The sequence below is a fragment of the Piliocolobus tephrosceles genome, chromosome 13 (genome assembly GCF_002776525.5).
Source record: "Piliocolobus tephrosceles isolate RC106 chromosome 13, ASM277652v3, whole genome shotgun sequence".
Classification (NCBI taxonomy): Eukaryota; Metazoa; Chordata; class Mammalia; order Primates; family Cercopithecidae; genus Piliocolobus; species Piliocolobus tephrosceles.
Genome location: NC_045446.1, coordinates 74,071,807 through 74,085,655, shown reverse-complemented (window position 1 = coordinate 74,085,655; position 13,849 = coordinate 74,071,807). Strand labels below are relative to the sequence as shown.

General features: G+C 35.8%; 1 protein-coding gene across 9 annotated transcripts in view; it reads left to right on the top strand.

Annotated features, from left to right (window-relative positions):
* DLG2 (discs large MAGUK scaffold protein 2) overlaps window positions 1–13,849 on the top strand; it is a 2,237,713-nt gene that overhangs the window by 1,744,063 nt on the left and 479,801 nt on the right. For 8 of the 9 annotated variants that reach the window (XM_023209277.2, XM_023209278.2, XM_023209276.1 and 5 more), the window contains one exon: window positions 7,257–7,412. The exons of the other annotated variant lie outside the window; for it this stretch is intronic. In XM_023209277.2, coding sequence (XP_023065045.1) covers window positions 7,257–7,412 — 156 coding nt within the window. The remainder of the gene's footprint in view (window positions 1–7,256; window positions 7,413–13,849) is intronic. 9 annotated transcript variants of the gene reach the window in all.

The following is a 13,849-nucleotide window of genomic DNA, read 5'->3' as shown; positions in this document are numbered from 1 at the left end:
TCACTCTCTTTCACCCTTTTCACTCTCTTTCACTCTTTTTCAAACCTGCACTAGAATTCCTACTCCCCACAGTGATTACTTTCCTGTATTCTTAGCTCAGTCTCTCTCTGAAATGGTAAGAGAATTAGGTGCTTTCACTCTCTGCTGTCCCCACATCCACATATACAATTTTGTATTCCACTTTGTTCAACATTGTAAAATAAAGCATTTTCCTGTCTCATTAAAATGTTTTATGAATATTAACTTTAATGGTTAAACAATAAACCATCATGTGAATATGTCTTATATTCCATACCCTTCTGTTGCTGAACATTTTGTTTTGTTTTATTCTGTTTTGCTCTTATAACAAACCACAATGACTTTCCTCTATAGAAACCTTTGGACATACTTTTTATTTTCTTCTTCAGATAACACACTAGAGTAGAATTGCTGAACCAAAAGACAGGATTACTTCTAAAACTCCTGAAATATATTGCCAAATGGCTTTCTTGAAATGTTTTAAGGAGGTTTTACACTCCATAGCACCAGCAATATAGTGTCTATTTCAACATACCACAACTAAATTGTGATTCGTCAATTTCAAGATCCTTTATTTTTTAAATAGATAAAGGGAATGTATCATTTAATTTGTGATATTTTATTCCTAGTGTGGTTAAATATTTATATGTGTGCTTGTATTTGTCATTCGTATTTTCTCTTGTGATCGGATACTAATTGTCTTTGTTTTCTACTAAAATGTTGTTGTATTTCTTATTGAGTTGTAGGAGCATCTTTAAAATATTGATAAACATAATTGAACAAATGTTTTCCCCAGCTTATTGCTTATTTATGAGTTTTTGCTTCAGTGGTTTCAAATTTTTATGTAGTCAAATCTCTCATCTTTTATGTGATTTCTTCCATTTATTTGATGTTTAATTTTTTTTGCATCAAGATTCTTAGTAACTATTAACCTGACTTTTTTTAGATCTATATTTATCCTATGAGATCAATTAAAATTTTTTTAAAAATCGATACAAAGTCTTTAAGAGCAAGCTTACAAAAGTGTAAGAGTTTAAACACAAGTATAGGACATATTGAACCTTCCTCAAATAATTCAAATCCTTGTCTCAATATTGACCCTGTCACTCTTAGCCAGTATTTGTTTAAACAACTTTCAGAAAGCCACAAAAATACTACTATAACTGGATACCCTCACCCAATACCAAAAACAGAGATCACTCTCCCTTTTGTTACAATCACCATTGTCAAGGTCATTAATGTTCAACTTCTTATTCCAATGAAACACTCCATAACCCATTTACAACCCACTACCATGAGAAAGCCTAATTTTGTTGAAACCCAAACATTTTTTAAGAAAATAAGGCATCTGAATATTCAAAACAACTTTAAATGATGCAACTCTTACTCTGCCCTTTCTCTCCTCAATCTGCCAATAAACTCCTCAATAAACACAATAAAATATAACTGAAAGTGATGTTTACATAGAAAAAATAGTGAGCCAATCCTAATTTCTACTTTTAAACATAAGTATTTGCAGACTGTGGTACCTATACTATTATTAATAACAAATTACTTACGACCCAACAATCTGGTGTGACAGCACAGCTGTGAACCATACAGGAAAGCAAACCATTATAAAGATCCAGGTACAAATTGGGCGTTAGAGTTCGGGCTGCTGTATTGTTAGGGGCAGTGAAAATAATTGAGAAGTTCAGAGAAAGTGATCATCAACCTCCAGGGCTATTAAAGAAGATCAATTACTTTTTAAATATACAGAGCAAAATCGAGTCTTTAGAAGGCTCCTATGCAGTACCTTTTGTGAGACTGAAAGCTATTGATTGTTACTTCCTTTGTTCAACCCTCTTGTAGAGAATTCACATTACCTGAAAGTGCTATTGTGTGAACTGACTGATTCTAAGTGAGTGGGTGACGAATATTATTTGTATGAATTCTCACAAAGGGGAGCAACATTTTCTGAGGTTGTGCATCCTTGTGAGCACAAGTGTCTAAGAGTGATAATCAAGATAATAATAATGGCTCCCTTTTGGTGAGCTCTGAGTGAGTGCCATGGACTGAGCTAAGTGCTTTATGCACATTCTTCCTATTTCTCACAGTCATCCTTAGGCTGATATTACTATTCCCACTTTCCAGATGAGGATGTTGAGAAATAGCAGAAGGTCATGCAAGGTAGAATTTGGAAGAGCCAGATCTAAACGTAGTTCGATTTGCTTGTACTTAACATGGTGCTCATAATAATTTAGATCTGTGCCTAATTTTGCAATTTATAATTTTTCTGGTATACAGAAAAAACTTTTTAAATATTATTTTGGGTCTATAAACGAGAAAGCTAAGATTTGAAAGAGTTAAGTAAGTGTGGTGCAAATCAGCGTCTACTCCAGCTCCCCTAGTGGAAATTCTTGGGTGCTCAATTCAATGGTGCTTGGAATTAGGGGGGCGAACAGGTTCTTATAAATCGCCTAGATCAGTCCCTCCCCTAGATGTCTCTATATCATCTTTTAAGGCCCATATAACATCTTAATCAAGTGACTAATACTTTTCTGCTTTAAGTGCAGTATAAGAGAAGTCAGCCTCTTTCTTAATCATTTTTATAATGTCATTTCACATGTTGAGTCACGTAGTTCACAACCTGATCCTAATTCTCTTTTATTCCCTAATTACTTTTAGGGCTTCCCAAAATCCCACCCTTAAGAGTTATTAGCCCAGCCCTGGAATTCAATCCTCTTATACTTTTCCAAATCGTTGGCCCAATAAACAGTGTATTATTTGTAAAGAGGAGCATGAGGCACCCTTTTAAAGTTACAATCCTTTTTCCTCCAATTATGTCTGGCAATATATTAGATACTTAGGCATCTGAGCCCTTGACATCCCAGCTGCTATAATTAATGCAGCTTGGTTCTATATTCTGCAAATACAGGGCATGCGATTGGATGACCACCTCCCATTAGGGCAACCAAAGAAGACCATAGCAGGATAACCTTTGGAGAATCTGAAAGGTCTGCAGATTTAGCCATATTAGTCTATATGATGAAGAAACTTATGCTCAAAATCATATACATATATGACCCAAATCCATCTTTTTGTAATTTTAGATGTCCCCTTTTAGTTCTGGCTCAGGAAAAGAGAATAAAAGGTACTGATCACTTTTGTTTTTCACAGTTCCTTTCATTTTCTATGACAGTACTTCAGTAATACATTCTTGCATTCACGAAAGTAATGAGGAAACAAAGACACAGGAGATTTGGTCCTGATCCTCCAGGATCTAATATTCTAGAGAAGTAGAGAGCATTGTGAATGAATAAAGACAGTACAGTGAGGTGAGGTCCCTGCCTGAGACAGCCTGAAGGCTTTGAGAGCCCTTTGGTAGGGAGTTAGAAAATTCAGTAAAGTGTAAGTCACTCTCACTGTTATCTCTAAGAGAAGAGAGTCATATTCCTTTGACCTTGTCACTTCAGGTGCTACACAGATGAAGACTATTTACAATCACAGTCATTATTATCACTGTCTTAAACATTTATTATCTCTGATACAGGGCCGGGACTATAGTGAGGTGAGTGAGGTGCTCATGTTGGATGCAAAATTTAAGGGAACACCAAGAAACAACAATTAAGACAAAAATACTTCAATGAAATATTTTAGAAAATAAAATTAATACAAAAGAATTTATAATGAACAAAATATCAAACTTTTAAAGATAGAATCAGTCTGGTATCAGTCTCAGGTACTATGAAATTACATAGAGGCCCAAGATTTTGTCTGTTGGCTTTGGAAGGTATAGTCTAGTTGAGGTGATGTGAAAGAGATGTGAAAATAAACAAGGTGCCGGGTTTTATTTTCACTGTACTGTTTGCAAACATGAGATCAGATCTAACTTCCAATAAGGAGACATGGTGGGAGATTGGTAGTTGATGGACAACTAATGTCATATGGGAATCATCAAAGAAATTCAATAGCATGAGCTCTCATAACCCAGTTGAAAGAATGAACCCAGACAGTTATTCTAGACTAAAGGTACCTCTAGACATTTTTAGCAACAAAATTTGATAGAGCTTCACTCCGGTGCTCTATAATTAGTGGACACAACTACAGCTACCTTCTCCATGTTTGCATCCTTTCCTTATTCTGTTAACTGATAATTTATTCTCCTTTATTCACATTATTCACCTTCTACAGGAGAATCCAAATGGTCTAGGCCTTTTCCTTTTTTCTTTCTTTTTTTTTTTCTTTTTGAGTCCCACCATACAGATCATGGTTGCAAAGTGAGGGGCCCAATCCTGATCCAATGGTCTAAACAGCTTTGGTTAGAGAGGATACTGAATTTGGTAGTGGCAAGTTGTCCAAATGGGAAGGAGCAGTTGTAGGCAAGGTAGTTTTCCTAAGAATAAGGTATAGATGAAGCACCTCCCTCCAACATACACTAGTATTGTGGATTAGCAATTTAAAATGACAAGGAAATAGAACAAATAGCAAGTGCTAATGGAGTTCAGAGAAAAGAGAGATCACCAAGGGCCAGGGTGTGCTAATTATATGCTATAAGAACCTGCAATTATAAATCCATAGATATGCAAATAAATGCTGATGGCTCAGCGGACGAGCAACAGAGTCATTATCTATGGTTCTTTATAAATGGACAGCAAGATAAATGATTTGTTTATAAATTCACTTAGAGATTGTACCAGTATCTTCAAATGCTTTTCCCTCCTTCTGGGGGCATCCACAGTTAGACCTCTTGGATTGGATTTCCATATTCACTATCTTCTGACCTAGGCCGTTCTGGCAGTTCCAAGCAGGCCCTTTCAATTATGACTAGCTGATTCACGCTGCCAAAAGTCATCTCCCCTTGGCACTTCCTTAACCAACTAAACGGGAAGTGATAGTGGCATCTGTTCTGCCACCCAGATCTGTGATGGTTTATAAAATGGCATTTCTTGTTTGTCTGATGGGGAGAGGTCACACAGAATATAACTGCAGGTATTATAAACCAGTATTAGGCCTTCTGGAACTCAGGGCTGAGAAGTCTGTGAGGAGCCCACTGTGCCCACTGGAGTGACTCTCACAGGAACTGTAGGCAGGCATTGCAGTGGCTCAACTCAGACACACAAGAAACCTATCCCTTTGAGGGCAGATGAACCATGCACACATGCTTTAATTAAGTACTTAAAGCCAGTCAGTTCATGATGATGTTGGGATTCTGGTTCTTCTGGTATAACCTGTGAGAATTTATAATGGCCTAAAAAATTTAGAGTAACTTATGGCTCCCTTGAAAGAATCAGAAGATTTTTTAAAATTTCCCTCAGCAAAGAACGGTTAAAAAAAAAAAAAAAAAAAAATTCATTCAAAGAAACATTTACCAAATACCTACTATGTGCCATTTCTGTGTTCAGATTGTAGCCTGTGTTGTACTTTCTGTATACTGCACTGTGCTCTAGTACATAATATACATACTGTATGATAGAATATATGACAGAATCCTAGCACTGTAGTAACACCATTAGACAGAAATCTTCAAACATGAACCCCATTTTTATGCCACTTGAAAGGAGATTTTCACTGATATTTTTAACGTTGTTGTTTGATTGCAAGAGAACTTTGTCAATATTGCAAGAAGACTTTGTCAAATTTTCAAGTGGTTTGTTATGTTTTGGTATCTTTTCATCTACCCATCTTCTGAGATATTAAGTGTTCTCATAATCAACAAAAGAAACTGGATTTAATATCTCTATTCTTTACCCAGTGAATGTACAAAATAACAAGTAAATAAATAGGGAAGAAATAGAAGGTGAAACAAAGGTAAAATGTACCTGCAATATCAGTAACTCTTTCTCTGTGTTGATAAGACTTTGAAAAGTGAAGAATTAAGCTTAGCAAGTATTGGTCCACTATGAAACCATCCTGAAGGTGACTGAAAGCAAAAAAAAATAAGAGCCTTCTTCTAAAATCCAAGGTATTAAAGCCTGCTCCAAACACCAAATCTACTAAATATGTGAATCAAATGATAATATTATATTCATAAAATGGTTCCAAAAAGATTCAAATAAAAGTTTCAAGAGTTCAACCCTGGACAAAATACAGGACCTCATTTTCATTGGCTTGAATTTATTATAATTTTCAGAAAGTAAAATATTTTCTCTTTATTCAGTTGAATACAATGTAACCAGGAATTTCTAAAAGATCTCCATTAGCCAGTTTTGATTGTGAAAATTTGACTCAAAATATGGTGCTACTGAAGTAAAAGGACTAGGAGAAAATTAGAAACATCATTTTCTTAGTCTGTAGAGTCAACATCAGACTGAGAAAATTGGATCAGCTCTCCCAGGCAGAAACAACGTTACTGAGATGACATTATCATGAGAATGTTTTATGATCTAAAAGAAGTCACTGAATCCTTTCTTCTAAGGTTCTGTGCTGGCAGTTTAGATCAGCTGCCATTTTATGTATAATAATATTTTCAAATTAAGATGCAGAGATTTCTCCAAATAGTCATAGGCCCAATTTACAGAAAATAGCATTGTTTACATTTCCTATGTATACAGAAGATATTAGATGGACTCCAAACATAATTAAATACATTAGCATTTGTAGTAGGCCTTATTTATATTTATTTCTTTGTATTAGATGTGCAGTCTTAAATTTTGTAGGAGTATATCTGTTAAGATTAGGTCCCATTTATATAAGAAAAAAAAAAAATGATCCTAGCTTGAACAACACAGTTTATCTTTATCCACAGAGAAGAAATTCAAAGGTAGCTAGTCCAGAGTTGGTATAGTGCCACTCCATATCATCAGTGACACAAGTGCTATCTTTATATTCCATTATGTGTATTTTTTGGCTTTATCCTCAAGTTTGCTTCATGGTCTTAGATGAACAGTGAAGCTCCACCCATCATGTCTGGGTTCCGGGTGAGTAAAGGGAGGAAATGTGAGAACAAAATTTCAAGAATTCCAGCTAAATGAGCTTCCTTATAAGCAGCTATTCCAGTTGACTGAACGCTTCAGAGCACTCAAATCACATAGGACTGAATGTTTTCATAGGGCCATATTTACCCACAAAAAAAGTCTGAGGAATAAAGTCTTTATTATAAGAAAAGTTACAAGTGGAAAAATTGGGTTTCTTCTAATAACAAATCAAGAAAAATGGCATTGTTTTTACTTTTGCATATGGTGAAATGCTACTGGTTGCACACGTGTTCCTTGTATATACTAACCATGCATATCTTTCTCTTCCTCTTGTATCACCAGGCCTCCGGAACCTGTTTACAGCACTGTGAACAAACTATGTGATAAGCCTGCTTCTCCCAGGCACTATTCCCCTGTTGAGTGTGACAAAAGCTTCCTTCTCTCAGCTCCCTATTCCCACTACCACCTAGGCCTGCTCCCTGACTCTGAGATGACCAGGTACTGCATGCGCTTCCTCACTTCATCTTCTCGAATTGCATGTGCTTCCACAAGGATGAATGGGTAGAATCTGCCTCTGCTCACTTCTCTTGCACTAAACATCTTCCCTAAGTTGGAGAGATGTTCTGCTGTTCCCTTGGTGCAATGGGAGAAATTAAGAACGTTGCCTTTTTGTTTTGTTTTGTTCCCTGGAGTGATCACAGAGCAGTTAGACATGATCACATGATGCTCTACATATTCCTGGTTCCTATACATTTTAATAAGGTATTGATTATATTTTTCTAGAAGAATTAATTTTGGAACTTAACACCATTTCATTCATACAGAAGGATGAGGCTGGGCGCGGTGGCTCAAGCCTGTAATCCCAGCACTTTGGGAGGCCGAGACGGGTGGATCACGAGGTCAGGAGATCGAGACCATCCTGGCTAACACGGTGAAACCCTGTCTCTACTAAAAAATACAAAAAACTAGCCAGGCGAGGTGGCGGGCGCCTGTAGTCCCAGCTAATCGGGAGGCTGAGGCAGGAGAATGGCGTGAACCTGGGAGGCGGAGCTTGCAGTGAGCTGAGATCCGGCCACTGCACTCCAGCCTGGGCCACAGAGCCAGATTCCGTCTCAAAAAAAAAAAAAAAGAAGAAGGATGAAAGGGAACATTTGTTGAATATTTTTAAATAATATTTAATAAGTGCTTACTCTGCTTCAGGCATAATGTGGCCTAAGAAATATGTACTATTATCACCATTTAATATTTTAGCTAAAATATTAGATTAATATCACCATTGAACTGAGTCCTTAAGGTATTAAGCAACTTGTCCAAAACTACAGAATTACTTGGTTCCATCTTACCACACAGAACATAAAATTAATGTTTATATTATGTTATCATGCTAGGTGTATACATATATATATATTCTCGTATTTACTGCTCCCAGCCTATTTAAAGAAATAGATGTTCAGAGAGGTTAAAGGCATTGCCCTCAGTATGATCTTGCCAATAAATGTGGAGTCCAAATTTGCCCTTAGAATGTTTTGAGTCTTTCAATAACTTTGTAAAGAAATTAGTCTAAGTCTGAAAGTTGATCATAATTCTGTGTTAGTGTTCCAAAGCATATATATGAAAATAACAAAAAAGACCTCATCTTTTCATAGTAGCCTGAGTTGGAGAGAGAGGAAAGCAAGAAAAATAGAATTCAGTGTTCCACAAGGTAGTTCCAATTCAGTCTAAACAGAGATCCCAATTGTAATGTTTCTACACAGAATGGGGTGTCTATATAATGTTTTCAGACAGGAATATCTTCATAATATTGTTAGGGCTGAGAAAATACAGACTTTAGAATGATTCAGAGTGAAGATGGATATATCAAGACAGTCTGCTAAGAACATCATCTTTATTTTTTGATATTTTGAAAGAATAAGTTTAGAAGTCAATTACTGTTCTATCTAGGAGAGTTGAATAACAAATGTTAAATTACATCTAACATTTCCAGAAATAAATGAGAAAACACATTGTTAACTATGTAAATCAGCTAGGTCATTTTTATTAATTTGCAATAATTAAAGTCTAATAATATTTCAGAATACTTTATAAATATTAAATCCACCTATATTTTTAACAAATCATTAAAACTATTTCTTGATACAGTGAACTATGCCATTTTAAAGCTAAAAGGTCAAAATCACCATAGCCCTAAGGAAGTGAGAAGAGCCACATACCTGTAATGACTTGCTAGTAATTGTGTACCTATAGTCAGCTACCTAAGGGTAGCTCACATTTATTGAGCTCTTCTGTGCCAGGCATTTTGTTAAGTACTTCTTATGAGTTATGTATTTTAATCTTCATAATAACTTTATGAGGTAGATGTTATAATTATCTTTGTTTTGCAAATGAGAAATTGAGACTTGATAGAGTTGCCTGAGTTGCCCAAGATCATCCACTAGTAAGTGACAGAGCTGGGATTCAAACCCAGATGATGACTGACCTGGCAGACCATTAGTCATTTTTGCTCACTGGAAAAAAATTTCCACCCATTTCTCTTTTTCTGTCCTTTCTCTATCATTACCCTGACTTCTCATATACCTTCCCTTCTTCTGGCTCTGTGTCAGTAAACATTTTTTTTTTCTTTTTATCCTGTGTTCCTTTTTTATTAATGTAAAAGTTACATTGGTTTCCTTCCACTCCACTGGGGATTTTGAAGCATCGCTCCTGAAAAATTCACCAATAAGTAGCTGATAAGAGTTTACCTCTATGTGAACCTACCAGATACGATTCTTTTCAGCTCGCTTTCTGTCATCTGTATCATGAATACAATAGAGTTATTTATTTTTCAAATAAAAACATTATAATACAATGTTGAATTTTTTTTCAAATGACACACGCTGTCTAATTCTGATATGCACCAGGCCCCAAACCCCATCCATCATTCCCCTTTTTGGGAATTCTATTTTCACTTTATTCTATTTTGGTCCCCTTTCTTCTCCTGTTTTCTTTTTCCATTATCTTATTCTTTATCTTATCTTTGTAGAAAAACAGTCATAAAAACACAAAAACACACAGACAGCTATTTTAGTGGCCTTATCACTACCAGTGCATTGATACCAAAAATCTTAATTTCACCCCACTTCGCTCCTCCTCCATACTTCCTCAGCTTAGTAAATGGCACATACATCTACCGTATTGTTTAAGCCAAAAACTTGAGAGTCATCCTTACTACCTTGTTTTCCTTCATATCCACCATTCAATTCATCTTCAAGTCCTGTTGATTCTACCTCCAAAATATCTCAGATTTATTCACTTTCCTTTACTACTATTTCCACCACTTTAATCCAAGACCCCATCATCTCCCACCTATAGTAGCTTCTTAATTGTTCTCACCATTTCCACTGTTGACCTCCAGGCTTATTCTCAATGCAACCAAAGTGATCTGTAAAAAATACAGATCAGATCTCCTTTTGCATTAGGATGCAATGCGAAGTCGTTAACATAGCATCCGGGCTCTGCATGACCTAGCCCCTGCCTGCCTTTTGGATACCTCATTTCACTCTTCCCTTTGCCAACCACACTATTCATGTTGGCCTTCTTTTTATTCACAAAATGCACTAAATCTCTTCTAGTCTCAAGCGTTTCACATATGCTTTTCCCTGGAATTGAAAAGCTCTTTTTACACTTTGCCTGATTAACTTCTGGTCATCTTAGATCCAAGCTTAAATTGCACGTCTTCAGAGAAGCTCTCTGAAACAGAAAATCAGGCCCCCTATTATATATTTTCTTTTCTATTTTTCATAAGACTCAAGCAATTTATAATTGTACATTTATTTATGTGATTTTCAAACTAACTGCCTGTATCACCCTCTACACTGTAAGTTCACTGAGTAGAATTGTGTTTATTTTGTTCACTGCTATATTCCTAACACTTACTACAGTATCTGGCTAGCAGGAGCTCAGGATTATTGGATGAATACATAAACATGGAAATAAACTCTGCAAACAAGCAAACTGATACCTGTTTGAGAACAAGTCATAGCTCAAGCTGTGCTTTACCTAGTTCTTAGTAGGCACATAAAACTGCTCCATGAATGAATGAATTCATGCATAGAAACAAATAATAACTAGAACTCACTTTGTGTTGTACTTTCACCATAAACTATGTCTATGGTGATTGTCTACGTTATAAATCCATTAGGGACCCGCCAATTCTTCATGAAAACTCCGTAATTCATTTCAGATATTATTTATTTTTCCAATGGGAAATATCTTTCCAAGCCAATGTATCTTGAAATGTAGCCAATAATTCAGGGGCAAAGTAAAAATATTCTGGTTCCGTTTTTGACACCATCACCTGTGTGCTGTTCTCTGTGTTCTTGAATAACATATAGACCCTCAGAAGTAGATGAGAACTTAGAATTCGATAGACAAACCCTTATCCAACTCTAGTAATGTTGTGGAACCCAATCTACTATTTCACAGGTCTATGTCTTACTATCACTCATGGTTAAATAAAAATATTCTAGGATCTTTTGCCCTAAAAAAGATTTTACAAAAAAGTATATATTAATTTATTTAGCTAATACTTATCAAGGATCAACAACAACGTTCAAGATGCTACTATAATAGGACAACCTTTTACAAAGGTGCAAGCTCAAAAACACAGCCAAAAATGTTGAAGAAATGCCTGATTTTTAGGATGCAGTAGTTAATGATGTCTATTTTGTTCAGAGCTTTTGAAAAATTCCTGAAGTCTATTCCAGAAACATGCACATATTGATACAGCAATTATGGCTTCAGATTAGAATATGCACTAGCTCTGGGAAAGTTAGCATGTGAAACCATCCTTATTAATTCCTAATCCACATTTAGAAGAATAAAGGTGAGTCAGCAAAAGCAACCTGAGTCAGTCTCCTGTATTTTCTGAGCTTCAGTGGGAATACCCAAGATCTCAGTTTTTTGAATTAATAGCAAACATTTAGGGATGAATTAATTGTACACACAATGTACTTCTGTAAGACCATTTAAAAGGAAACAGAGAAGTTGTTAGTTTTTCTTAGGAAAGCACTTTAAATTACTTGGCACGGTGCCTATGGCTGCAGATTATGTTTGGAGGAATTGACTTTTTAATGCTTGCAGAAACAAGAAATGTGCAGAGCCTGAAATCAAACTAAAATTTGAAAAATAAATGGGATTTCTGTGGGACTCCTGCTTATCTAGTACATCTCTTTTTCTTTGAAAAACAAGTAATTTTTGATGTTGTTATTGGTTTTTCTACTTAGGGAGAATAAGTTATTCAGCTTTTGATATTTCTAGGGCAAGGAGAATAGTATTCTTGGCTGCTTTTTCAATATTTATGGCATGTGTTTATTTGTCCTTATACATAAACGGTCCTAATTATTGCCATTTTGCAGTTGATAACAGAGACTGAGATAAACCAGATGAAGGCTAATTAAAATATACTGGCAGGTTTTGGATGGGAAATGAACTGTGAAGCACTATATCATCATGCAACATCTTCACTCACTGAAGGATATATATTCATGGGACTTCAGCTAGGTACCAGGCATCATCCTTAATGTTAGGGATTCAAAGGTGAAAAAAACATAGTCTCTCCCCTTAAGTATCTCACAGACATATAAATGAAGAATTACTTACTATGTGATATATATCTGCTAAAAGGCCTCAGTTTCTCAAATGCACCTAATCTCTAGGTAGCTGTTAAAATAACAAATTTAGAGAAATTAAATTTAACAGAGTTTATCTGAGCAAAGAACAATTCATCAATCAGGCAGCACTCAGAACCAGAAGAGGTTTAGAGAGCTCCACTGAGCAGTTTGAGAAGCAACCTTTTACAGCCTGTACACAGAAGCAAAGTAGAGAAATCACCTGATGGGCTACAGCTAGGCATCTGCTTTATTTGGGCATGATGTGATGAGTTGGCTGCCTGAAATTGGCTGAAACCCAGCTGCTTGTGACTCTCTGAAACTCTACTGTGTATAACACTTCTAAGTTAGGTTTCAGATTGTTATGGAGACAGCCTTAACCTAAGGGTGTCCTGCATATTTAATTGAGCATAACTAAAATCAGATTATTACAAGTGATAGTGTTGGAAGCAAATATGACCTTCGACTGTCCCTTCTGCAGAGGCATTAACATGCACAAAGAAATGGCCCCATCCACTCCTAGCCATCAATTTCTAATCATTTATAAGAAGCATTACCTATAGAAAATGCACATTCATCTTCCCATAGGTCCATCTGCAAGTCTAATGTCTAACTATTCTCTGCTGGGCTCAGATAATCCACATTTATAATTTACCACCTTTGTAGAAATCATAATGTTGGCAGCCTCAAGCCATTCTGAGTTTGGGGATGCAGAGCGAGATCTTTATTTTGTAAGACCTCAATCATATGCCAGAGTTATGGTGAGCCCCTGAATAGTACCTCAGGCTGAGGTGAGAATGATTTTTTATTTTTATTAAAGAATTGTTATAAAAGACTGTTTCCATTCATAGCTTAATAGTGAGTCCAGTGAATTGTGAAGGGAAATGAATGGTAGAGTTGGTAGTATGGGGGAAGGGCTATGCAAGCCTGCCTGTGTTTTTATAGAGATCTACGTATTTTACAACATGCCATTTTGTTTTTATCAAGGCTTCAAAATTTACTTCTCAGAGAAGAGAAAATAAACCTTCCATTATAACCCTTTAATTCAGTTCTGTAGACTATCAGCACATATAAAGTTATAGGATCCCTTAAATGGGTTTTTAAAGTCAGCAGGTATGTATGTTCCAAATTGAATACTAAAACTTATCTTTGGCAAGCTTTCTTTCCTTGCAGAGTGGCAGAAAATTTACTGGGCCTTTAATGTTTTAACTGTTTCAAAGTCTGTAAATACAAAATAAAATATAAATTCCAAAACTAATCTGTAATAGAAGCGCATGCAAGTCTCTAAAG